Raw genomic sequence first — 27,400 nt, forward strand, 5'->3', positions numbered from 1 at the left:
TTTCAGTGTGTTTGTGCATGCTTTTGTGCGTTTCAAGTGGAGTTTATGTTGGCTTTGCAGCTTAAACCCTCTCCTCAGCACTGAGGTTTTATTGATTTAGAGTTGTATTTTCTGTTAATTTGCTCTAGCCACATTCATGTGGATCAATTTGCTTTTCATACAACACAGTTTCTACAGGAAAAGGCTTCTTGATGAAGAAATATAACATTAGTATGAAGTTCTATCTATAAATGCGCAAAACGAATACATTGGCTTCCTGTCATCACTTTTAAGACTCTAAATGAGCCTACAACGCTTTATTTGTTAGATCTTTTTTTATGTTCACACTCCTGTCAGAGGTCTTCCAATCAGATGTGACTTCCATAAACTAGACTTAAAAATAAAGGTGACTTACGATTTCACACTAGAACTGCAGAATCTGTTTCTACATTTGAGTCTTTGCTCCAGCCTCATTTCTACTCTCTGGCCTTTAATTCGATCTAAACCTTGACATTTCCTTTTTGTTATGTTTTATTATTGGCTGCCTGTGAAGCACTTTGGTCAACTCCGGTTGTTTTAAAGGTGCTATATAAATAAACATGACCTTGACCTTGACATGAAATTCATCACAATAAAGCCTAAGATGACCTCAATTGTATATCCTTAAATTACAAAAAAAATAACAATAAATAAACACATTTACATTCCTTAACAATCTTTTTTCTTCTTTTTTTATTGTGTGAAAAAAGGAAAACAATTTTCAATTTGTACAAGGTGTATTAAAGGTTACAGAAAGAGAGGAAAGACACAGGACTATTTTGGTTTTCGGTTTTGTAATTTGCATTATTTATTAGGCAGTTGTGTGTGTGTTTGTTTTGTGCTGTTTGTGCATGCATGCGTGAATGCGGTTTGTATGTATGGCTGAGTGTCTGTGTGCATGTGTCTATAACTGTCTGTGGAAAAACAAAGTCTTACATACACACTTTGTCTTACAGAAAAAAAGTACCAATTAAACTACAAAATCTGTACTGTACAATACTAAAGAAAAAAACATGTAAAAATGTTTTCATTCTCTTGCATTAAAAATATAAATGATATTCTGTTTGAAAAGTATTTATAGTTCAAGGCTTTTATCAATTTAAAAACTGAAGTGCTAAAGACCAGAGAACTGGCGCCAGTCTGGTTTTATAGTTTAACAGCTTTGGCATTGCGAGGCAGCATCACATGATCATGTCACGACAATTATAAAATCCCCTGGTGTGTATGTGCTTCAGCTTCTCAATAGTGAATGTGCAACAGTTCACTCGTTTGCATTTCCTATGCCACACACGCATTAAAAGGTAAAAACAACGTTGCTCATACTGGCGCGCTCTGATGTACAAAGCAGCATTTGCTGACTGATCACATGATCAAAAAATAAACTCTGAGGAAACTACAACTGTAATGGACCATAAACACCAATTTTATGGCAGTATAAATCAGCATAAAGTCAGTGCATGGTTATCAATCTTTAACCCCATATCTAACCAAATGTATTTCATCTGTTTTGTGCCAACAGTTGCAACTTCTGCATTTGTCAGGTGACAAAAATATTACCAGTATTTTGGAGCAAACACTCAACCATGAAAGGTATTTTCTTCTTTTTATAAAACAGTCTAAATGCAGAAAAGAGGAACTGAAATGGGCAAACATTACAGTAAACCGAACGGGACCAAACTCATTCGGCGCCATTTCATTTAAAATATGGTTTATACAAATGTGTTATCGGCCTTCCTGTGCTTCAAATAGACGCGATAGTCGGCCTGACCGTGTTCACACCCACACCAAGGATGCCGGGACTGTGAATGACCCTATTTAGAATTACTCTGCATCTGTAAGAAAAGGTTCACCGTGCAGTGCTCTGCACGTGCATCTGTCTGAGACTCAAACAGCAATGAAACGTTTGAATCTTGAATCTCTGTAATCTCTGATTAATGACTTGGTCTAAACATGTGCATTATCCTGTTTTCAACGGTGATTCTCCTTTTAACAGCTATTCATCTTAAACATAATTACTTAGTTTTAGTTTTAACACAGGCCAAAATAATTTTCCATCCATGACTCTCACTCCACCTCCTGATTAACGCTAAAACATCTGCTTCAGCTGATTTTTGTTCAGCTGACCTTTTATTAATTTAAAATCATTTGAATGGATAACGGCAGTTCTTCAAACCTGCAAGTTAGAACCTTATATTTGATTAAAAACCATGCACTGTTTGAAGAGACTGATGATGTCATCTCTGTTTTTTTTTGACAGGTACAACTTAAACTCGAACCGCAAACACGTAGGAAGTGTAATTGAACTAAATATAGAAAACATAAGTTGATGCTGTTAAATGATAAACAGGTGGCTTCAGCTCAGAATCTCACATGCAGTAAAACAACTTTCTTCCTCAAACTACAGCTAGTTCACTGAACTCCTTTTAGTGTAGTCACAAATCATCAACACAAACATTTAAAGTACAGTTTAAAAATGAAAAGTAGAGGTGTCTTTACATTTTAAAATTGAATTTCTGAATCAATTTTACATTTGAAGGCAATTAGGAGACAGTATTTATAAGATTGCTGGTCTTGATACACTGAAACAAAACGTATTCTTTTTTTTTTAACAACCAGTGTCACGATTAAACCTACACAGCCCACTCCACTGTATTATTGCTCTAAGTGGTTATTGAACTTTGATCTTATCCAAACGGTTTGAGCAGAAAACAAAAGAAGAAAGAATGAAAACCAACTTCTGAGAAAAAAGCAGAAGTATTTGCATCATGGAAACAAATCCCCTCTCTCGTCTGCTTACTGTGAACTTCCTGAAACACTTCGCTGTAAATTTATCTTTGGACTGAAGAGCCAAAGGAAGACAACCTCCACCTACAAACTACACTGTTAGTAATTAGGTTTGTGTAAATCACAAGTCATTAACCACATGTGTTTAATAATCACACTTTAATTAAATGGAATTTTTTTTGTGGCACTAGATTGAAATTGGCCGTTTTAGGATAAATGAGTGCATCATGTATTGTTAAAACTATAGTAATAATGCAGTTTATCAGTGTTTAGACAATAAATAAGATAAAAAATATCCATAAATTATAACTACGATTAAAACTATTACAACATCCTATAAATATAAAAGCTAATAGAAAAATATGAATAATTATGTTTAGAAATGTTAAATAGCTACAAAACTACCGCAGCTTGTGTAGCGTCATATGAAATGATAACCCAGATGTCACCTAAGTCTGAGTGTGCTGATGCTCTTTTATATAACAGAATCACAGTGAAAGCAAAGAAAATCAATACGTATGAAATCTGAAGGTTTTTATTTTTCTGATGGGAAATTGAATTAAATAAAAGACCTTTTGGCATCTTGACATCATCTCCTCTCTCCATGGACCTTCAGTCTGTGTGAACACACCAATAACCTAAATCACCGGAATCTTTGGACCTTTGCATACATACAATCATCTCCTGTTGGTTCAGTGTGCCGAGATCGCCTCGAAAACTTGACTTGGCCGTACTCCACGTCCACCTCCGCCTCTGTTGTTTGCACCGCTGGCTTCCCCTGTTGCTTCATGATCCTGACATCAGCATAGGTTACATCTTGGTCACATTCATCCTCTGCAGAGTAGCAAGAAGATTGTTACAAGCACAGTATTACAGATGGTTAACAGCTAAAGGTTTTTAATTTTTGTGAAGTTTTTTTGCTTTCGTTATAAGAGTTTCAAAAATATTTTCACAGTGATATCTGCTGCAGAAAGACCTGGTTAGCTTCAGCTCATAGACTAGAGAAAATGAGTCAGATACAAAAATGGGTTTTAAAATGAGTTCTTTGGCAATGCTTTAAGTTTATAGTCGACAGATTTTGTTACCTTTGTACACAGCGGTCTACTCGGCTTTTGTGTTGAAGCTTATTAGTTAACAATACCCACAGATTTTATATGTGACAGAAGAATTTTTGTACCTTTTGGTTTTGTAGGTTTGTTGTTTTGTTTTTTCCTCTGAGCACAGATCACCGCCACACCCACAAGTAAGAAAAATACCAGTGCTGAGAGAACACCACCGATCAGTGGCAAATTGGCTGTTTCAAAAGTAAAATACATAAAAACAGATGTTTCAGTTATCAAAGGTATGTTTTTTGTAAAGGAACATAAAGAAAGAGAAAGTGACATCAGTGGATCTAGTTAGTTTTCACTTACTAATGTACCATTGGTCATCACTGTTGGAAGTCACAGTTTCATTGTTGAATTGTGTAATTGACACTGTGCCAGTCTCCTTACCCACAGAAGTTGGTGTGACTGGGGTAGGTTCTGTTGTTGGTTCAATACACAGGCTGTTACTGTCCACATGCACCCACCCTAATATCTCTGTCCCATTGATTGAGGTGCAGTTAATGAAGCCTGGCAGAAAAAAAAAACAAATAATTCGAGAAAGATGTTCGAAGTGAAATAGTTGTTATTATTGACTTTCATTCATAATGTTGTCACTCACGACAGGTCTTCTGTTCTTTGGAGACATTACTGATGTTGTTCCTGACTGAGCAGACCAGATGTCCTGAGACGTGCTGTTTCAGAGTGATGTTGTTAGTCTCATTATTTCCAGAAAGGAGCTGAGCATCTGTCAGTGTGCGTCCATCCAGAGTCCAGCTGTACTGAGGACTGTCCCCTCCCTCAGAGGAGCAGGACACCCTCATCTCTCTCTGAGACAGACACTCAGAGACCAGCAGGACAGAGGACACAGGAGCTGAGAGAAACACACACAGATAACTTAGATTTCAAATTTAAATCTTTGTCATTGTTGATACTGTCTAATGAAGAACAGGGAAAGCATAAAATACATGTAGCTTGTGTATTTTGTGCTATATCACTAAGGTTATCAAAACAATGTTAAATGTATAGCCTATCTATAATTTGTTCCGAACAGAGAAAAAAAATACCTTGAATGAACAACTGTAAAGTCCACTCGCCTGATGATTTTCCATCTGAGTCAGAGGTTTGAAGGGTATAATTACCACCGTCATTCCTACTCAGGTTATTGATCCTAAATGTTTGATTACTGAGAAAAATGAGAGACCTCTGTGCTATGGTATTAGAAATAACCGTATTATTTCTGACAAATAGTATTGGTGATGAATTCTTTAACAGTTGGTATCTAAATATTTCTGAGATGTTGTCAATCAGCTGGATGTCCACAGTTCCTCCCAAAGCTCCATAACACTGAGCTCCATCCTGTCTGCCATCACAGTGAGTTTCCACACCTGCATGGAAAATGTAAAAGAAAACAAAAGCAAAAACTAAAAAAAACAGTAATGATTTAGCTTACAGCTCCATCTGACATTTAAGTTTAAATGTTTTAGAAGAACATTTAACAAATCATCTTAAATCAGTTATATCAGTAGAAGTACAGATAATTAACTGTATGTCTGAGTTTTGAATTTTGCAAGTCGCCCAGTGTTTTTCTAAAAAAAAATCCTTTAGTGAATTTTTCAATTTTAGCATTTTAAAAATATATTTAACTCACCCTATAATTATGATATTGTGTTGTTTATGAAAATGATTGATGTTAAAGCTAGAATGTTTTCATTTTTTAGTTTTTGTTAGCATACTGTCTGTATAATACATTTTACTGTAGTAAAATAACCCTAAAAATTTGTTAGAGTGCACATTCATGTTAAAATGTTGAAATGATATTAGAATGTAGCATTATTGTAAAGTTAAAGACTTCAGAAAATAGCACTGTTATTATGTTCGACATGTCAAGAAATGAATTTATTTAATAATTTCTTTTTTAAAACGTCTGTCATTGACAGTCTTGGATCCTGTAATTGCAAAACATGCTATTTATGCACAGAAACGAAGTATGATGAATTACAACATGAAAAGCTCACCATGAGAGTATCCGAGCCACATCAGTAGCAGTCCAACTACAGCTTCCATGTCAGCTGCTGAGCTTCTGTTGATCGTCAGCAGCTTCCAAACCCTTTTTCTCAAAAACAAATATGTGTGTGCCGCTCTGAACAGACTGCAGTGTGTCCTGTTAGTGATCAGCCTCAGAGGAGAATGTGTGAAAATCTTTACGTGAGGTCGTATTGAAGTTACCTTTTCATGCACTGAGAGGATGAAAGGAAGTGGTATCAGTTTTTCTTCCCCTTTTAGCCCTGACGAAAAAGAAAATTCATGTGTGATAGACTGAGAGGAAGAGAAGGAAACGTTTATCATTTATACTAAAAGACGTTTTGACTAAGACATATTATAGATTAACATGGAAACAATCAATCACACAAACATGTTTAGGTGGCAGAATAATAATACATCATGTCTTATAACAATGATAATAATAATCCAGCGTTCTAAACCACTTAAGCTTTCCTTACCAAACTGGTAGAAGTTACAACAACATTATGAGTAATGATTCTTTACACACACTGCATACTAGAAGACTTCAGTATTTTAAAACTCATTAGATTAAACTTAGATAATTGAAAAAAGGGTGTGTGGGGTGGACAGCACAAATGTAAGTGCAAATCTTAAGAATGTATGCATATCTTTTAATAAAGAAAGACAGTTTTATATAATAAAACAGATTACAGTTATACTAAACAGAGGTAGAGGTTTTATTATTTGATTTTAAAACCTGAACAATAATGATCACGGGGTTGTTTTTTGTTTGTTTTTTACACAATGTCTCCCTCTAGTGGTAATGAATTATACAGCCTCGGAATTTACTGGATGCACATGTTGCTTATTTGACTTCTTTGTTTCTGGCAGCTTCACAGATACTTTTTAGATTTAATATTGTCAGTTGTAAATCTCATCACATTATCACCCCCCCCCCCCCAAAAAAAAAAAAAAACTTTTTAAAAAAGTGTTTTGAGGGAAGAGCTTGCTGTGTCCGGGTGGGCAGTCAGAAATAACAGGATGACAACCTGACTGAGTCAGATACTCGAGGTTAGAGCAGGTCAGTAGTAACATGCAGGCTCCTGGTTTGTGTTCCTTTCCATATAAGAATAATTAACATCCCGACTAAAGTGATTTTAAGAAAACTAGTTTTTTCCAGTCTACAGGTGTTTTTCATTGGATGAAGATCAGCAGTCAGTACAGAAAATCAGCATCTTTACATTTACCTTCTGTAAGAGGAGCACAGTTACACAAATCTTTCTAAACCCTCACAGCAATGATCAGGCTTTTTGCTTATTACAATTACTGATAACAATTAACATGGTTAAAGTTGTAATAAAAGCTTGATGAAAATAACAATTGAACAAAGTTAATATTCACTGAAACACATGTGACGTCATGGTTCACCTTCTGGTTTACTTATAAATATAACCTTTCATTGTTTCATAATTTTAACATGAAAATACCAACAAAAACCATAACTTACATTTAAGGAAGGGTTAGCAGTAGAAGGCTCTCTTTCAGTGTCCTGCTGCCACTCAGAAAGTATGCAAATACAAGTTAAACATTTAAGAAATCTATCATTAAAACTGGTAGCTTAGCCAAATGTCCGAATGTGTGTTTGTGTGCGTGTGACATAAAGAGAGAGGGGGGGAGGGGAGGGGGAATCCTATGAGCACAGCTCACTAGAACATAACCAAATATTTAAATTATTTTACTGGGTCCAGTTAGCAAAGCATAAAACTTCATCAAAATCCTTTTTGCACCAAATGTATCTATGTAATTGTAAATTACGGACAATGTTAAACCGATTGGTGGCAGCTCATTATCACATTACCACTGATATCCAAAGAGTTCAGTGTCTGAAAATATATACATTAACAGTAGCTCTGTGTGTCTCTTATGTGTCATGGTAGATGTAACCAGGTTTTTACTTGCATGTTGGAGAATGATCACTCGGATGAGGCCTTGATGTCTCTAATAACAGGAGAATGAAAATCCTTAATCTGCAAATCTGCTGTTGTGCTCTTTTTATAAGCTGGTAGTTATTAAACAAGAACACCACCACCACCACCAACAACAACAACAACAATAACAACAACAACAACTGCAGGTTTCCCCAATCTTATAAACAGTACATTTGCATAATGACTGAAACTAGCACCACTGAAGGAACAATGGGCTGGGAGGTCACCTTCATCATAATTATGCAAATTCTCATGACCACTGATCAATGGCCATGAGTACCATTCACAGAGAGTTGAGGAATGGCTGCAATCACAGCATTGTAAGATGGCGAAAGATGTGCACATCCTCATCATTGTAGGTGTAAATAGACTGCAGAGTCCTGGCCTGACGAGGTAGCTGTTCTGTGCTGTGCCATCCGCTTCGCCAGAGGTTGTTTGGTTTCCCCAATGTATAAATCCTGGCAATCCTCCTGGCACGTAACAGCGTACACTACGGTTGTGTCCAAATTCATGGGCTGGATCCTCCTGAGGACCCAGCCTTCGCAGTCTACGTGGGCCGGGCCCTCAGAAGGTCGGGTAGGCCGGAAGTAAACAGCTGTGAAATTGGACAGTCTAGCCTTCAGATTTGTGTCACTGCTGTCTCGGTGGAGTGTAATAAACTCAGCTGTCTGCTCCTTGCTATCTAAATATAACAGGACACTGGTGTAAATTCTGGACCATCTCACACTTCTGTTTAATCAGTTTTCGGTTTGACGTTTATTCAGTTGTATGAAAACAAAGAAGGAACCCACCCGGGGGATTAATAAAGTTTTATCTAATCTAATCTAATCTAATCTAATCTAATCTAATAACTTTAATCTCAGCCAAACCGATTTACTCACAAACAAATAAAATACTGAAAAAAGCCAAACAATAACATTTTAGGTTGTCTAAGTGACTTATATATTATGTTTAACCTGAGTAGTAAAAGACCACGGTGATCTGAAAATGATGTGCCGGGAGTTTGCCGTTCTCGGCGGCTCTAGTGACCCTCAAGCTCCCGGCTAGCTATTGAGCTGGTGGGTAACAGACGTCTCCGAAAACGTCAGAGCACTTTTGCAAATATGTGATATCTTGATAAACTGAGCAGATATTTGAAGTTTACACAGCTACATTCTCGCCTGAAAATATGTTAAAAGTTTATTTTGCGATCCAGAAAGAGTAATATTAAAAACTTAGTAGCGGCCGCCATTGTTTAAAACTGGAATTGGCTAGGCCACGGTATGAATTCTGGGATATGGTGGGCCACGAAGGATACACCCGAACCATCCTTCAAATTTGGGGAAAAGGAGGACACATTTGTCGGCTGCATTTGGAGAAGTCTACAAATTTGGACAGCCTTCATCGCGTTGCTGTGACGTAATCGGCCTACAAATGCGGCCTCAAGTAGCTCTGTTTGTGTCGGGGTTCTAATCCTTGGGGTTGACCAAGTTTTGGCGCAGCGTGCTTTGGGGTTTAAAAGCCACAGAGATCCAGTGTTTAGAAAAAAGTGCTTCTCAGCTGTTCCGATACTCCTGACACATAAGGGATCACTTAGCGGTTGTCTTTCTCTCCTGGATCAGCTGGAGCTTTCTTTTGGTGCCTTAACCACATTTACTCAGGGCCTCCTTGATGTGATGTTCTTCTGCTTTCCTGGCCACTGTGTCAGTGTGGATGGTGTTCACTCTATGTCTTAGTGTCCTGATGACACCCAGTTTATGCTCCAGTGGACGATGAGAGTCAAACCTTAAATACTGATCCGTATGCGTAGGTTTACGGTACACATCTGCTTTTACATGTCCCCCATTACTGATGGAAATCTCACAGTCTAAGAGGGCTAACCTGCAACTTTTCATATCATCCCTGATGAATTTGATGTGTTGGTCCATCGAGTTAATGTGATCCATGATTTGTGGTACGTCCTGAGATTTGATTTTCACCCAGGTGTCATCCACATACCTGAACATACTTGGTGGTGTTCCAGGGTAGGATAACAAAGCCCTCTTTTCCACTTCTTCCATGTAAAAATTGGCCACGATGGGTCAAACTGGGGAACCCATGGCACACCCATGTTTCTGCCTGTAGAACTGACCCTTGTATGTGAAGTAGGTGGAATGAAGACACGGCTCCAAAAGCAAACACACTTGGTTGATGCTGAGAGTGGTCCTGTTGCTGAGGTTGGGGTCATCCTGTAATCTCTTACGAACTACTTTCAACGCTTCTGTGACTGGGATGCAAGTGAAGAGAGATGTAACATCGTACAAGACCATAGTTTCATCTGTCTCCATAATGACATCTCTCACCTTCTCAACAAAATCCTTAAAACAAAATATAAAAATATATACCTTAAAACAAAGAAGATCATGAGATCAAAACAAGTTCACAAAGTGTGACAGTCAGTGTTTACTGAGCGGCGAGAAGCTGCACAAATCACAAATCGGGGCGATCGTGGCTCAAGAATTGGGAGTTCGCCTTGTAATCGGAAGGTTGCCGGTTCGAGCCCCGGCTTGGACAGTCTCGGTCGTTGTGTCCTTGGGCAAGACACTTCACCCGTTGCCTACTGGTGGTGGTCAGAGGGTCCGGTGGCGCCAGTGTCCGGCAGCCTCGCCTCTGTCAGTGCGCCCCAGGGTGGCTGTGGCTACATTGTAGCTTGCCATCACCAGTGTGTGAATGTGTGTGTGAATGGGTGGATGACAGGTTGTGTAAAGCGCTTTGAGGTCCTTAGGGACTAGAAAAGCGCTATACAAATACAGGCCATTTACCAAAATCCAAAGTGTTCTGGACGTGGTGTTCAGAGCTGCCTACCACTGGGTTGAGGATCGAAGCCAGAAACTTGGAGATGTTATAGGTGACCAAGTTGATCATGCAGACAATCGGTCTTAAAGGTGCAACCTGTTTGTGTACGTATCTTCGGTAAACCATACAGACTTGGTGTAGATTCGCCTGGGTATAGCCTGTGGTATGAGGTCTGGTCAATAGCATTTTCTTCTTCTAACTGCTTCAGACAGTCTATCACTCTCTTCCTGTAACAACTTCCTGGGTCTCGTTTCAGGGGCTCATAAGTATTTTCGTCACTAAGCGTGACAGCAAAATTCAACCCTTTAGCAAGGATGTATTTCTCTGTTTGGGTGAGCTGTCTGTCAGACAAATTCTTCACCCACTTGTCCACATCCTCGGTGTCGCATCCTTCTCTCTTCTGGTCGCTGAAGACACTCTCCATATTTTGCTGTGGTTTCCGATGTACAACAAGTAAGTCAAACTTCCTTTGTTGCCTGGTCTTAGACGTCTTATGCTGTGCTAGATGAGCCTTCTCAGTGAAGTCAAACACCCTTTTAAGAGTATTCTCATCTAGAAGCATGGTAAGTCTCTGTCGAGTCCGCTCCTCTTGAGATTTTAGGATGTCGATGGTAAAATGCCTCACCCTGCATCTGAGGCTGAATTTCAGGTGGTTCCTGTAATCTGCCATCTTATGTGCTGTTTACTCATACTGACGTACAAGCTTTAGGCAGTCCTTGCCAAAGTGGGTTAAAACTTCTTAATGCATGTTCAATCATCCAGGTAAGCAAATCTCCAAAAGTTGATTCTGTTCATTTGGACATAACGTTTTCAGTGGGAGAAACATTTTGTCACTCATCCAAGTGACTTCTTTAGTCTCAGCTGACTGCAGGTTTCCCCAATTTTATAAACAGTGTATTTGCATAATGACTGAAACTCGCACCACTGAAGGAACAATGGGCTGTGAGGTCTTAGATAAATAACAACATTGTCTAAAAAGTTTTAACCCATGTAATGATTCATCTGCTTTTTTGCATTTTGCAGAAGAGGGAAGACCCCTGGATTTAGTGATGGAGTACATGCAGAGGGTTAATGTGACAGAAGAGGTTAGGGTTAGGGCTGGGTATCGTCACTGATTTCTAGAATCGATTCGATTCCGATTCACAAGGTCCCAAATCGATTCGATCCACGATTCGATTCAATTCGATTTGAATCTGGGAAATTTTGAAAGTCAGATATATTACAATTCAGATCAGTACATTTCCATATTTTTATATCTATAAAAAGAAAGCTGACACTTGCAAGACTTTATCAAAGGTGTAAGCATCACAGCAGATGCCTTTGTGTCAAAGTAGCTGAGGATAAAACACAGAAAAACATGAAGGTGATTTTCCTGGCCTGGGATTTTATAAAAATATTCTGCAGTAGATCAAAAAGGAAAGAAACCCATTGACCAACATATGAACATTACCTGATGCTGCTGAAGTGAAACAGAGCAAAGTTACTGAGGTTTTACTAGAGACACAGCGAAGCGTTTTGTAATTTTGCATAATTGTAAAAAAGTTAAAATTTGTTCAGTAGCCAATTGAAAATAGGCAGAAATTAGGTTTTCTTTTCGGAAGTAAGTAAAAGGAAAACAACAGCGGCCGACAGCGCTGTAAACAACGGCAGACTTGTGCGCAACAAGCAAGCAAATAATGCAGAAAACAGATTTTAGACGCGAAACTGTTCTTGAAGTATACAGAGAGAGAGAGAGAGAGAGAGAGAGAGAGAGAGAGAGCTGTGCATGAAGTGTGATTTTATCGTGGTGGAAGCAAAACAGCAAAAGTCAGAGGGAATTCATGATGATGTTTATGTGAAGCGTAGTTTGGATCTTCTTTTGCTGCTGGTTTAGTCAATATTGTTTGTAGAGAGATAAAACCTGCAGCTTCAGAATCAGTGCAAAAAGGGCGTAAAAACAAAGCGCAGACCCGCCGAAACATCAGAATCAGCGAGCTGTCAGCTTTCAGCCCCGACCGTGTCCGTGACGTTGGGTGAGATTCACTGCTCTCAGTTACTGTTTTAGCTGTTTGGTGACTGTTGAGGTTGTGAGGTTTAACCTGAGATTCTGGCGTTTCGGGCAAAAAAAATTATATTAAAAAATCGATTCAGAATTTTAATGAATCGATATCACGTTATCCAAGCTAGAATTGATTTTAATCAATAAATCGATCATCAAAACCCACCCCTATTATGAAATACATAAATAAAATGTAAAAATAAAATAAAAATAATTTGATATTTACTACTTTGCCATAGTGATATCTTATGATAGCTACTAGGCGATAGCTCTGGTGACTAGTCTATAATACTGTCTGAGAGTGACATAGCTGTTTAAAGAAAAATAAACATTTATTCAGTATTATTATTTATTTATGGCAACTTACTAAATAATTGGTTTCTTAAGTAAATTCCAATATTGTCTAAAAAGTTCTACTATATTTTTTTATTGATCTATTTTTTGCATTTTGCAGGGTTGAGATGGTTTAGGCATATGCAGAGGAGGGATAGTTGATATATTGGACAAAGGATTTTTAAGAATAAGCTGCCAGGGAATAGAAGACCACAGAGAAATAGTCATTGATGTATTACTCACAGCATCATTAGTTCACTGCCCTGGGTGGTACTGCTGACTGCTTGGGTAAAACACACAGTTTGGGAGTTCACCGCTGCCAACAGCTAGCTGAGTGTCAGAGGAAGTCCTCAGTTCCTCATTAAAGGAAGCACTGACAAGGTGTGAAAACATGTGCATTAACACTGTGCCAATGCACATATTTTCACACTGGCCTTTAGCTTATGATTATTTCCTGTTCTGAAGTCAAACTGTATTTATTATACCTTCTTATGTTCTCTCTCTTATGGTTTTGTCCAACACTTGTGATTTATTGTGATATAATGCTTTGCATGTATGTTTTGCACTGCTTTGCCCCTGCATGCACAAGTTTAGATAATAGTTTTCCTTAAAAATACTTCTAAATGTTTAAGAAGGTGTTTAGCTGAATATGTAAATATATGTATGTAACACCACTGTGAAGCAGGAAGTGAAACTTCACAGCTATGACTGTTGTGATATTTTGATACCATGGTAGCATTTACAGGATATTGTTTTGTAGTGATATTATACAGAAAAGAGTTACTCAATAAGGCCCATTTACTAGTTGTTTTTCTCTTTCTCTCTGACCCAAGAATTGATGTGTAAGAATCACAGGCTGGTACCCCAAGGTCGAAAATACCACAGAGACGAGACCACTTCCTTACTCCCATCCTCCCTTCCTTATCTTTTAGAAAAGAGCTTGTTAAAAAGCCAGGTGGTTTGTTTCAGAATTCACTAATGAAAGAACTCTGTATTCTATGTCTAGGAGTGTATTTTGCTGGGATGATCATAAATTGTAGCTGAACTGATAAACTACACGAAGGATACTTCTTTGCTCAGAAGGCAGGAAGACGTTTCCTTATTTGGTCTGTACCGGTTTGAACTGAGAACCTGCTGACACACGAACCTTTTTTTCCTCTATATAAGCTGTTTTGTACTAAATAAACCTTTGAGTTGGTTTGGGAAGGCAACCTGAAGCAGTCTGTGTTTCCTTGTTCTCCCAAGCTACTCCCGGCGCTGTAACTAACCCAGCTGAACAGCATACTTGAGCATTACTTTGAATAATTAGGAATCTTATAAGGAAAGGACAAAACTCTGCTTATCGGTGCTCACGCCTTGGAGGGAAACCGGGACGGAGATTTTCTCTTCAATGACTTTCAGATTTTGTTCATTTCTCAGCTCTCACAAGACTTTCACATAAATGCTGTTTTAATCATGACAGCAACGGACCAACATCTGTAATTAGACCCATATGAGACAAATACAGAAAGTTTTTTAATAATTAAAGACAGAATTTAAAAGACATTTGGTAAAATCAACATTTAGGAAGATCTACTAAATGCAAACATGAAGCTATGAGTGTATAATAAACCCTACAGAAAGTTTTATTTGTTGAACCTCGAAACAATGTAAAAATCTAAAATTGCCAAATTATGTGTTGGATCATCCGATGCTCAGCATACAATAAAGGTGCAATCTGTGATTATAAGGGTAGCTCACTAAACATGAAGACATATCCTTGGATGTGTGTGGTAAGACTGAGCTGAATCAATGCATTGAGAAGTTTGTACTCCAGACATGAGGTCAAGCAAGGACTGAGACAATATATACATACATTACAGATTGTAAGACACAGGAAGTGGAACTACACTCAAAGAACAAGAGACTAAATCCACTATAGTAAAACAGGAAGTTGATGGCAGACTCAAAACATGCAACCTTGACAGAAACACAAGAGATAAACACGAAGACAAGACTGAAGACACAGAATGGAAATACAAACGATAACACAGATAACAGGAAGATAACCATCACCCGATAGACAGAAAGCTATGGAGCTCAAAGAAAAAATTTCATCTCAAAACCCAGAATTAACATCAAGACCTTTGGAACAGAAGCACAAAACAAACACAAAGATGATCAAGAATCCCAAACTAGAGAAAAACTAAACATCCCAAAAAACCCTCAAAAATCAGGAAACATAACATGACTAAGTACAAATAACATGCCAAGATGTTGAAAACAAATCCAGAATATTATCAGTATTGTGAGTAATATGTCTATAACAAGCACTTTGATGTTGCTTAAATCTATTACTGTAAGCTGTTTCTTGAGCTGAACATGAAGACATGAAGATGAAGCTGTGGTGACTTGGATAACCTTTGTTCTGTTAGAGATTCAACTGTACACAAAGACAGAAATTAAATGACCTTTAGGATCACAATATCACCTCCTCCCTCTGTGAACCTTTATTGGTGCAGTCCGTGTAAAAGCACTGACCACTTATATCACCTGACTTTCTGTATCTTGGCATACATACAGTCATCTCCTCTTAGTTCAGTGTGCCGAGGTCGCTTTGAAAACTTGACTTGGCCGTACTCCACCTCTGCCTCCGCCTTTGCTGTTTGTTCCATCCAGTTCTCCTGTTGTTGACCCTGACATCAGCGTAGGTTACTTTCTGGTCATCTTCTTCATTTGCAATAAGGCATAACAATCAGGTGTGGCAAAAACGTAGAATGATTGTACTTATTCGATTTCTTGATAAGAATTTAAAAAAAATGTTCACTTTTAAAAGTTTCCGTTGGTGAAGTGTAATATTGTTACTTTTGGGCAGACGTGTTTCCTCACATTTCTAGTTTAAGCTATGAGGAATAGTGATACTTGCAAATATCACTCACATGAGACACAGTGATCAATAAACTTTGCTCAACAGCAAAAAAACCAAACAAACAAAAAAAAACCTGCAAAAAAGAAAAATATGCAAACTGAGTTAGCAAAAATTTAGTTTTGTACCTTTTTCTTTAGTTGGTTTGTTGTTTGGCTTTTTCCACTGAGCAAAGATGACTGATGCACCCACAACAATGAAAAATACCAGTGCTGAGAGAACACCCTCCTCTCTCCCTGGGACAGACACTCAGAGTCCAGCAGGACAGAGGACACAGGAGCTGAGAGAAACACACACAGATGAGTTTAGATCTGAAATTTAAATCTTTTTCATTGTTTAGAGTCTCTAATGAAGAACAGGAAAAGCAAAAAATATGTTTATCTTGTGTATTTTGTGCTATATTAATAAGGTTATCAAAACAATGTTTCTATTTCAAAAAGGAAAAAATACCTTGAATAAACAACTGTAAAATCTGCTCGCCTGATGACTTTCTATCTGAATCAAAGGTTTGAAGGGTATAATTACCACTGCCTGTCCTGTTTGATCCTAAGTGTTCTATTACAGGAAAAAAGCATAAATATGTGTTTTACGTTTTTAGAAATAACATTATTTCTGACAAATAGTATTGGTGATGAATTCTTCAAAAGTTGGTATCTAGATATTTCTGCAGTGCTGTCCATCAGCTGGATGTCCACAGTTCCTCCCAAAGCTCCATAACTCCGAGCTCCATCCTGTCTGCCATCACAGTGAGTTTCCACACCTGCAAATAAACAAAAATAAATAAGCAAAACTTTTAGAATTTTGAGTGTTTTGTCCCACAAGAATGACTGTGGCAACATTTACAAAAACAAAAACAATGGTTTTGTTGCTACTTTGCCTCTTTGAATCCAAACTATGAAAAAAACAAAAACAACCCATACATTGTTGTGCAGTCACAGATTATACAGATCTGTGACAAAAATACATTTAAGGCTTTTTTTTTCACAGAGATGTGTTTTCAAGAAGAACATAATAACATTTCTGAAGCGAAAAATTCTTCTGAGTTCACTGTTGTGCATGGTACTTGTTCTTCTTACTTCGTAATGGGCAACTATGATACTTAAAACAGTAATTTTAAATGCTACATGTAGCCTGTAAATTGTTTTTAAAAAAAAGAAAAACGTGTCTCTTCATTCTCCCAGGTACTGTAAAAAAATGTTTTCACACTTTTGTTATTTTGCAGCAAAATCCTAAAGAAAATATAAAATTACGTAAAAGACAGAAAATTTAAATTTGAATATATATGTGTGTGCTGCTCTGAACATATTGCAGTGTGTCCTGTTATAGATCAGCCTCAGACAACAGGTGAAAATGTTGCTGTCGGGTTTTATTGAAGTCGTCCTGAACTGTATTTGCTGAGTGCATGAAAGGAATAGACACAGCTTTTATTATGAAGCTTATCCATAAGTTCAGTAAGGAAGATCTGTAATCAGTAATCTGCCTGGTTCCTGGCTGCTTTTCTGTTCTCTTCATCACTACTACTAACATCTAGACTCACCACCAAGTAGATTAATTATCTCTCTCTCTCAATAAATCATGTTAAATTCTTTCAAGTGATCTCTGCTTATTGAGCCTCTTTTAGTCTTCAAGAAAGGGAGAATTCATGTGTGACTGACTGAGAGGAAAAGAGAGAAACATTCCTTATTTCTAGTAAAAGAGCGTTTGAGACTCATAGCATAAATTCCTCAGACACCCATGCTGAGCTGGCATTCTCTTAAATGATAGATCTTGAAACCATATACTATCAATACATCTATTAAAAATGTATTTATCATAATAAAATGATATCATTGGCAGCATACAGTAGTGTGTATTTTACCTGCCCCCTTTCTACCCACACGTCTGAGGATAGTTTCTTCCAAAGTCAGTTATCATGTGGGATTAAAAAAAAAACATAAGATAGAGCTTCCACACTTTTTTGTAACGTCTGTGTTCAGTATTATTAGCATTAATACCGACATGGAGTCATGGAGGCTCATTGCTAGCCACACTCAGCAGGAACCCTCAGACAAGGAGACAAGAACACACTGGAGTCCACATCATGAACTAACAATAACAAGACCAACATAACATAACTGTGATAAATCTCATAACTGTAACTGTAACACAGTCGGCTTAACACAGGTCCGTACACTAGTGTGCCCTTCCCCTCAAATGAACTGAACAGGTGGGACAGGGGAAAACATTAAAATCAAATCCCAGCTTTTATGCACATTGTCACTGTATGTTCAGCCAGTTCAGCATGAAAACACTGTAGTTAACTTTAAAATAGCTGAGACAGAGGTTAGCTTTAGCAGCAGCTCACAACCAATATTCATACATGCAGGGCCGTGGTAGATGTTGGTGAAGGCAGGAAAAGAAGGAGTTCATCAGGAAAACAGACAGAGAGATGGAAAGAATGAGAGCACCCAATCACAAAATATGCCATCTCAAAGGACTTCAGCACCAAAGGCCTCACACTATAAGGTAAACCTACCAGTAGCAGCTGGTCATATTAAATTGTATTTGGGCTTTGCAGTGGTTGTCATACAAGTAATCATGGATTGTGTGATCACTCTGGGGAATTTTTTTTAATGTTTTGTTTGTGAAAATGGTGCTTTTAACATTTTGTCATTTAAGCATTAACAGCATGGCAGAAGTACACATGGTGATAAAATATGTACATTCACACTTCTGAACCTCGTAGGTTTCATCTAATGATCCTCTTCTGTCCTGTTGTTTGTGATTTTAGATGACATTATGTCACCCAACACTGGAAACTTATCATTTAAAGAAACATAATGCTGTGAATGTAACTTTTGCGTTGTTTTGCTTCTGCTAGCATTCATTAAATATTTGCATGTTTTTAACAGTTTCACTAAATACAGAAGCATGCATATGCAACAGTAACACCTCTGTAAACCAGTAGATGGAAACTTCACGCTTCCCCATCTGAAGACATGTTGCTTACTTCCCAGCAGAAGTTGCCAATGTGTCTGTGAGCAAAGTGTCAGCAAAAGCCAACTTAGATAAACTGAGACATATTGCTTCAAAAATAAAGAGAGAAATGTTAATAAAGCTTTAAGTTGGGTGTTTAAACAAAGGTAATATAGCATAATGTAGCTAATATTTAACCAGAGATTTTTCTTTCCCTTTCAAAGTAAGACTATAAAACGTTAGGGAGTATTATTTTATTATATTATTATATTTCTCATATCTGGTTACACTTTAACAGAGCTAGAAATATAGTTCAATACCTGCACCATATTATTTTTTAAAGAAGAAGTATTTATTTCTATATTTATCTGTTTTTTTCCACATTCAGTGAAGTATCGTGTTTGTAGCACCTCTGGCCTTTCTTCAGTGAAAACAGTGTTCACAAGTGGCCTCCAGCTAATTCCTTTAGTTTGGTTTTTATATCAAGTTAAGCTGCTGCTTTTAGTGTTTTTGGTTTAGGTTTCTTATTAAGGCTTTTGTAAAACTAACTGTAATTATTGTCATTTACTGTAATTTAATTTTGCTTCTGAACCTGTTTTTCTTTCCCTTGTGGGTCCAGCCCTGTTATTTGATCTATTCCACTATTTGATCTAATATTGGAATTAACTTGATTTCAGATCTTGACTTTGTCAGCAATGAGTTTTTGTGCCTCACAGTCATTTTCCAGTATAATTAAGGGTTGTTATTGGCTAATATTTTCTGGGGTGTAAACCACCAGGTGGTGTTGCTGTTCCTTTTCAATTATATTACTCCTGAGCTTCAGCACATTTGAGTCAGGAGTGAACGATTCAGTGACGCAGAAATGAAAGGTCATGTTAGGTCTGTCACAGGCAGGGTTTCACTTTGATTGATAGTTACAAGCCTGTAATGTCAAACTTCATTGAACCCCATGGTTGATTGTGACGGTGGCTTATTAACTTAAGAAAATGACACATTAAGGCAACTAAATTAAACTAAACTAAAGATGACTTTTAAATGGTTATTAGCAAGGAAGTTAGATTCAAGTTAGATAAGAAACAAAATTCATTGTTGTATCAGCTAGTCATTTAACAGTATCTGCAAGTCATACGCTTCAATAATAATTGAAGTTTTTTTTTAAGTCGCAATAATTATCAAAGCTCTGATTATCAGCTTTTTTTGTTGTTCTCACTCGTCACAGGGAGATAGATATCCTCTCCTCTTTGGAGACACACATATTGATGTTGCTGTTTACTGAGCAGGCAAGATGTCCTGAGACGTGCTGTTTCAGAGTGATTACGTTACTCTCATTATTTCCAGAAAGGAGCTCACCATCTGTCAGTGTTCGTCCATCCGGAGTCCAGCTGTACTGAGGACTGTCCCCTCCCTCAGAGGAGCAGGACACCCTCATCTGTAAATTGTTAAAAAAAATTCACAGATGAGGGTGAATGTCTAGTGTTGTTGCTGGCGGGAAAAATCGTTTTATTCACGATAATGTCTTATAACATGTTAAATGGACTGATTCTTATAAACAGGTTTTCTAGATCACACCAGCACTTTTAAGTTCTTTCTAACTAACATTCACACACAGTCATACTCCAATAGATGCATTGCAACTTGGGGTAAGCGTGCAGACTGGGGGAGCCAAAACTCGAACCCCCAACCTTCCAATCAGTAGATGACCTGCTCTACCTCCTGAGCTACAGCCCACCATTATGCTCAATAATACACTACAATCATCAAATTAATAATAAGCTGATTTTCAGCTTTATCATTTCATTTTGCAAAGCTGAACATTGAAGGCATATCACAACTACCACAATTTCTTTTCCAAATATAATGGCACCCTCTAGTGGTAAATAATAATAACACTGCTCCATTGTTGGCCATTATTAGCTTTGATGCCTGTTTTCAGCTCTGACTTTGGGTCTGAGAATGTCACACTGGTAAGAAATGTATTATCTTCAGCACTAGACCTCATCACAGTGTCATATCATTCAATTTCAAACAAGTGTGTTTTTGTAAGAAAAATCCTCCTGTTTGTTTATTATGTTACCCTCCACTGTTCATTTGTGATGTACGGAAATATGATTCCTGGCTCAAAGACTAATGGGAATTGGGAGACAAACAGACACGATAAGTTATTAGGCATTTTCCCCCTTAAACATCAGGCATTTGTTAGCAGTGTAAGTCCTAGTATGCTTGGATGAGGTGCAGTCTGTGTTACGATGATGGGTCTTATGGCCCAGCAGTTTCAGTTTCTTGTGTTTTTTTTTCCATTTTGAATTATGGTTTGAGTCCACCTTGTTAGTTTAAAGGTTAGTCAATAGTCCCTTGGTTCTTATGTTTAGCTTTTGGTTGTTAGATTTCCCCGTGTCTTTGCTCCTGTGTCTCCCTCTGTGTATCTAGTAAGGAATACCAGGAGGAGTTAGCCCTCCGGTTACAGAGGATGATCTCCGGACTCCCTTGGCTATTTGGCGTGCTACACCTGCTTATTCAGGGCTTCCTCGTCTCCACCATGCACGTCCACCAAGAGCAGCAGCTTTAGTCCGGCCCGGTGTTCCAGATTAACTGGCGTCGCAGATCAACTGGCGTTGGTCGAACAGATATGTGACTTGCTTTTCAGGAGCTGCTACCGACAAACCAGCAAATAAACACTAAATATGTCATCTGTGACATGTTGCTGACAGGTTACCTGAACACAGTCCGTCAGTCGTGTGGTGTGGTGAATTTAATAAACATTTGTAAGGAGATGGCAATTACTGTGAATTTACAGCAGTTGCACAGTGATTAGTAAAAAACAGTCAGTGTGATTGAGTCGCTCGTGAGTAGAATAAAGAAAGTGAGTGACTCAGGTGTGTCAGTTGGTTTGTCATGTGCTTTTGAGAGTTAGAATATTTATATTTTAAAGCTAAGTTTAGAATATTCAGAATTTTTTTTCCAAAATTTGCATATCATCATGAACTTTAAGAAAAACAATCAATACAGGAATGAACATATGTACATTTATTTTTTATGAGAGAGCAATTCGCATACAGGTCTTCATAAGAATCAGTGACTAACTATATGCTATAAGCAATACTGTTAAACCTGCAGAAACATTTTGATTAAAAGACTGAATTAGAAAATAAGTTAAGGGGTGGAGCAGCAATCTGCTGTGAGTGTTGGGGGTGAGAGGAGGAAGACAGGTCCAAATAGATGCTAAGAGCAAGAGATTTATGAAAATGGCCATTAAATACAAAGTGGTGTATAAACACCGGAATACCAATTTTAAACCACAACTTGTATTTAAAGGAAAAGTGAGAAGCAGACACTAAGAAAAGACACAATTAAATTGACACTGTTAGCTTAACTAAATAAAAATACAATAAAGAACAAACTGAGTCATCTATACTGGAACAGGTTGTGATATTTGGGACAGATTTTGTGAATTTGTAAATATCTATGGACACTAAAAAAATTACATTCTAAATACAAAGCTAAAGGGTAGTAATACAGAAGCCAAACATACTTAGTACAGTGTTTATTTCACACCTCAACCATTTAGTAAGCAATTAAGCAAATACAAGTAATTTGCAATCAATTACAGGTAGTAAGAAAATAAACTGCTAACTTTTTTACGCTACGTCCACACCTATACGGGTATTTTTGGAAAACGCAGCTGTTTCGTCCACACATAAACGGCGTTTGGAATCACCGAAAACTGAGATTTTTTAAAACTCCTTTTTTGCGTTTATGTGTGGACAAGGAATACAGAGTTCGTCAGACAACGTCAAAGGTATGTGCTTTTTTCACGTCACGCTATGCACCACGTTATTGTTTACATGAGATGAATTGCAGAATGGCAGATAGTCAGATTAACAGTATTTTGTCTCTATCTTCAGTTTTTACACGCTTACATATAAACACGCAGTTACTGTCCCACTATTTAGAAAGGCAGAGGCGTCACGGTGTAATTATTTTACGTGTAGTTGTTTTTTTCCTGTGTAATAATATTCAAAATTGCTATCAATACATTTTTAAAAAAAATGCCTCTCTGTGCAAAATGGGTTTAAAACCATAAACAGCTGTGGGATCCTGTTTGTCCGTGATTTAGACAGGGGGAACAAATCGTGGCAATATCAGCCTGATGTTATTTGTATCCCACTGTAACTTTACTGTATAAAGAGCTAACATCTCCAAAATGTCAGGAGTAGTTAGTCATTACAACAAGTGTTTGTGAACTAAAAATCAAGAATGTGGGATACTGTTTGTCCATAATTTGAAGAGCCCAACGGTGCTCCCGACAAAGGAAAGACCAATTAAGCAGGGGAGACCTACCTTGGCACTTGTGCAGGTGAAACCAAAGGGAAGATATGCTTCACCATATTTTCTAGTGTTTGTCTTAGAATAAGGTTGGTTTGGAAACATATTCAGCGATGCTTCATCTCCTGCTTTGCGTTTGTGTAGGAGCCCCGTGCTAGCAGTGTCCAAGCATTGTTTTTTTTTTTTTTTCCCTTTTCATACCGAGCACCCCCTGCGATGGCTCTGCGCCCCCCCTAGGGGGCGGGCCCCACACTTTGGGAAGGTCTGACTTAGTACATGTATTATTATTATAATTTATTAACAATAATGAGTTATTAAATTATTGTTTTTATTCAATATGTAAATTTGTATCACTGTAAAGTGTTGCTGCAGTGAAATTTGTCAAACAATTCTGTTTTTCAATTTTACCTTATTCTTTTAACGAGATAAGTGAAAAACTTGTCACGCTGACATGATGACAGGAGGAAATCTCAGATCTTTAACAGAATACAAATGAAAAATAAAATAATAAACTCATGGTGCTTGTAATTGAGAGCCACCTTATGAACAACAAGTGCAGTGAAAGTGAAGAAAATCAATATGCATGAGCACTGATGTTAAAAGCTCATACACTGAAAATCACAATAAATGAGAGACATTCACACATCTTGACAACAAGTCCTCCCTCTGTGGCTCTTCAGTGGTTATTCTGCATAGAAGCTCTTAATTCACCTGACTTTATGAACTCTGGCATACAAGCAATCATCTTCTGTAGGTTCAGTGTGCTGAAGCGGCTTTGAAAAGTGGACTTGGCCATACTCCACCTCTGCTTCCACCTGTCCTGTTTGCTCCACTCGCTTCTCCTGCTGTTTCATGACCCCTAGATTAGCATATGTTACTTCGTGCTCACCTTCTTCATCTGCAAATTAGCAAGAAATGTGAGAAATTGTGAGACTTCTTTGCTTTTTTTTTTTGATAGGAGTGAAATAAAAATATTCACTGTCATGTCTGCTGTGGAAACAGCTGTTTCGTTTTAGCACAAAGACTGGAGACGATGTGAAATGATTTGTCTGACTCTGATCAAAGTTCACACAAACAAAAAGATTTAAAAAATGTTTCAATAGTGAAATGTAGTTTTATTGTTGGGGGGAGCTGTTTCTCCTTCTTTCCAGTTATTGTATTAAAGTGAGCTGATCAGGGATAATCAAGTTTTTGTACCTTTTTGTTTTGTTGGTCTGTTGTTTTGCTTTTTCCTCTGAGCACAGATGAGTGCTACACCCACAACTAAGTAAATTACAGCTGCTGAGAGAACAATACTAACCATTGGGAAATATCCTGTTCAAAACAAAGAAAGCCACAAACACAGATGTTTGAGTCAGCAAACACACAACATGTTTTTATAGAAAAGAACAAGAAGGAAGAGGAAAATTACACACATTGAACTACAGGTTTTTATTTTCCACTTACTAATGTACCATGGATCATCACTGCTGTTAGTGGAGTTTTCTTTTGACACGATGCCAGTTTGTGTATGATCTGTTGTTGTTTTAATACACAGGGTGTTATTGGCTTTATACACCCACCGTGATATCTGTGACCCATTGACTGAAGTGCAGTTAATGAAAATGCAGCCTATGAGCAAAAACAGATTATTTATGTAAGACAAAGCAACCAAAATGATGATACATGTTATTATCAGAATGTTCTCACTCACAACAGGTAGATATTCTCTCCTCTTTGGAGACGTTGTTTCTGACTGAGCAGGCAAGACGTCCTGAGACGTGCTGTTTCAGAGTGATGATGTTACTCTCATTATTTACAGAAAGAAGCTCAGCATCTGTCAGTGTGCGTCCATCCAGAGTCCAGCTGTACTGAGGACTGTCCCCTCCCTCAGAGGAGCAGGACACCTTCATCTCTCCCTGGGACAGACACTCAGAGACCAGCAGGACAGAGGACACAGGAGCTGAGAGAAACACACAGATGAGTTTAGATGTTAAATCAGAATCTTCGACCTTCTTTTAAGTCTCAAATGAAAAGCACAAAATACATGTGTCTTGACTTTTTTTTTTTTTGCATATTACAATGTTACATTGATATCTGTTCATCTGTTATGAACAGAGAAAAAAATACCTTGAATAAACAACTGTAAAGTCCGCTGGCCTGATGATTTTCCATCTGAATCAAAGGTCTTAAGGCTATAATTACCACTGTCATTGCTGCTCAGGTTATTGAGCCTAAATGTTCCATTACTGGGAATAATGGTAGACCTGTTTCCTATCATATTAACCTGATTATTTTTCACATCTAATATTTTTAAAGAATTCTTTAATAATTGGTATCTAGGTAATTCTGAGGTGCTTTTCATCAGTTGGATATCCACACTTCCTCTCAAAGCTCCATAACACTGAGCTCCATCCTGTCTGCCATCACAGTAAGTTTTCACACCTGCAAAAAAAAAAATAAAGCTGTCATAGGTGTTAGTTTATCCCCAGATTGCCTAATGCAGTGGCCTGAATTCTAGCATAGAGGGCTTTGCTGTGTGCCCTCCTTTCTCTTTCTCTTTACGGAAAGCTAAAGATCAGAAGTGGAAACAAAAGAGGGTCAAAACACCACCAGGACTCAAAGACTAGGCAGACCAACCTGAGCACTGGGTGGATTAACTCTAGGAACACTTAAAACTCAGTGCCTTACACATGGATTTTGTTGTGCTTGGCGTTATACAAGACTAAGTATTATAACAATACTGCTTCAGACTTTATTGTTGCCTTTCTTAAACTTGAAGTTTTGTACTGTCGTAATTCAGTTCTGTGCATTTAGGATGTAGTTAGAATGATGTGAAAATGTTCCCTGTTCCTCTCTATTCCGAGAGGAACAGAGAGGTCATGTATTGACTCAGCAGGCAGCTTTCAGACAAACTTCTCTACTTAACACAGATGCAAACTTGTACAACCTACATACAGCTATTTCCTGTTAGTGATCATTTCCAGATAAGAACATGTAAATATAGACCAGGCAGGAAGAGATTAGTATCACATCTTACATTTGCTTTCAGTATCTTAGTATTAACTACTTAAAGCACTTGCCAGGAGACAATATCAAGTTATTCATACTAAAATCTCCTCGTCCAACTTAATATCATCTGACTGATTCCTGTTCTACATTCAAGTCACTGTTTTATCTTCTTCAAATTATTTAAAAAGTAAAATTGTTCACATTCAATATGCGTTATATTCACATTGGATAATTAACATGAATTTTTAAGTAAATAACAGATTGCTTTACATCTCAACTCTGAAATCATGGCACAAGAAATAACCATTTGCAAGTTGTTTACACTCATTCTATGTTAAGACAGTTGAAATGAAAAACATTTTAACGAGTAAAAATGAAAATGGATCGAAATGTGATATGAGACACATACCATGAAAACAAACAAAAAAAAGTGTGCAAACAGGAAGTTGGTTTTGTATAGCAGAAATAAATAGAAATAGTCTAAATAATTCCAGAGTATTAGATTCTAAAACGTATGCACAACCTGTCCAGGATGTACCCCACCAATAGATGGATGTATGAGATGTGCAGACTTTATATATTTGTTACTGAATATGGAAACGCTTTTTAGTACTTTAGTGCTCAAATCCTTTTTAATTATCTCTCATAATAATGCATAATGTAAAGCTTTTATTAAGTGTCTTTTAAAATAAAGTGCTAGTAGAAATACATGAAAAAAGCTCACTATAAGAAACTCCGACCAGCAGCACCAGCAGTCCCACCGCAGCTTTCATGTCTCGTCTCTGTTCAGTGTGTGTGACCCAGATAGAAACAGCCTGCAATGTATCCTGTTGAAAGCTTTGACCTATAAGAACATTGTTATAGTCATCTTTTTTTTTTTTTTTCCTCTGAGGTGTAACTAAGGAGGTCTTATTTTTCTTCTGCTTTCAACATCCCACGACTGGACATTTCTGAGCTGAAAAAAGGAAACAATCCTTATAAGTAGTCAAACACAGAGCTAATCGTTGCACGGTAAAAATTTATAACCACGGCCACATTTCTTCTGCATATGATGATAATAATAATATTGATAGATTTTATTTGAAAGCACATTTCAAGACACCCAAGGACACTTGACAATAGAATAAAACACATAATAGAACAATGACAACAAGGAACAATA

General features: G+C 37.5%; 2 protein-coding genes across 3 annotated transcripts; both read right to left on the reverse strand.

The window, feature by feature from the left end:
- Positions 1 to 774: 774 nt before the first annotated feature.
- LOC308408647 (uncharacterized protein) lies at positions 775 to 6,113 on the reverse strand. 2 transcript variants are annotated; one of them, XM_080901013.1, is made up of 6 exons: positions 5,903 to 6,113; positions 4,952 to 5,272; positions 4,507 to 4,758; positions 4,296 to 4,415; positions 3,980 to 4,096; positions 775 to 3,636 (listed from the first exon to the last, which is right to left on the reverse strand). In XM_080901013.1, the coding sequence occupies exons 1-6, from the start codon at positions 5,949 to 5,951 to the stop codon at positions 3,446 to 3,448; spliced, it is 1,050 nt and encodes a 349-aa protein (XP_080757139.1). In that variant the 5' UTR covers positions 5,952 to 6,113; the 3' UTR covers positions 775 to 3,445. The 2 variants fall into 2 exon arrangements, with proteins under 2 accessions (XP_080757139.1, XP_080757138.1); XM_080901012.1 differs by having other exon boundaries at positions 4,215 to 4,415.
- Positions 6,114 to 16,648: 10,535 nt separating this feature from the next.
- On the reverse strand, positions 16,649 to 27,011 carry LOC308408776 (T-cell surface antigen CD2-like; the record flags this gene model as incomplete). The annotated part of the gene is made up of 6 exons (XM_080901187.1): positions 16,649 to 16,729; positions 20,198 to 20,353; positions 23,964 to 24,145; positions 24,941 to 25,189; positions 25,357 to 25,671; positions 26,963 to 27,011. The coding sequence occupies 6 exons, from the start codon at positions 27,009 to 27,011 to the stop codon at positions 16,649 to 16,651; spliced, it is 1,032 nt and encodes a 343-aa protein (XP_080757313.1).
- Between the last annotated feature and the right edge of the window lie 389 nt (positions 27,012 to 27,400).

Source organism: Rhamphochromis sp. 'chilingali' (genome assembly GCF_963969265.1).
Source record: "Rhamphochromis sp. 'chilingali' genome assembly, chromosome: 13".
NCBI lineage: Eukaryota > Metazoa > Chordata > Actinopteri > Cichliformes > Cichlidae > Rhamphochromis > Rhamphochromis sp. 'chilingali'.

Excerpts from the sequence above, each read along its gene's own strand:
- LOC308408647 (XM_080901012.1), bottom strand. The coding sequence starts at position 5,951 with ATGGAAGCTGTAGTTGGACTGCTACTGATGTGGCTCGGATACTCTCAT. Across the intron at positions 5,273-5,902 it reads GTGGCTCGGATACTCTCATG|GTGTGGAAACTCACTGTGAT; the intron begins GTGAGCTTTTCA and ends TTTTCCATGCAG. Across the intron at positions 4,759-4,951 it reads TTTACAGTTGTTCATTCAAG|CTCCTGTGTCCTCTGTCCTG; the intron begins GTATTTTTTTTC and ends TGTTTCTCTCAG.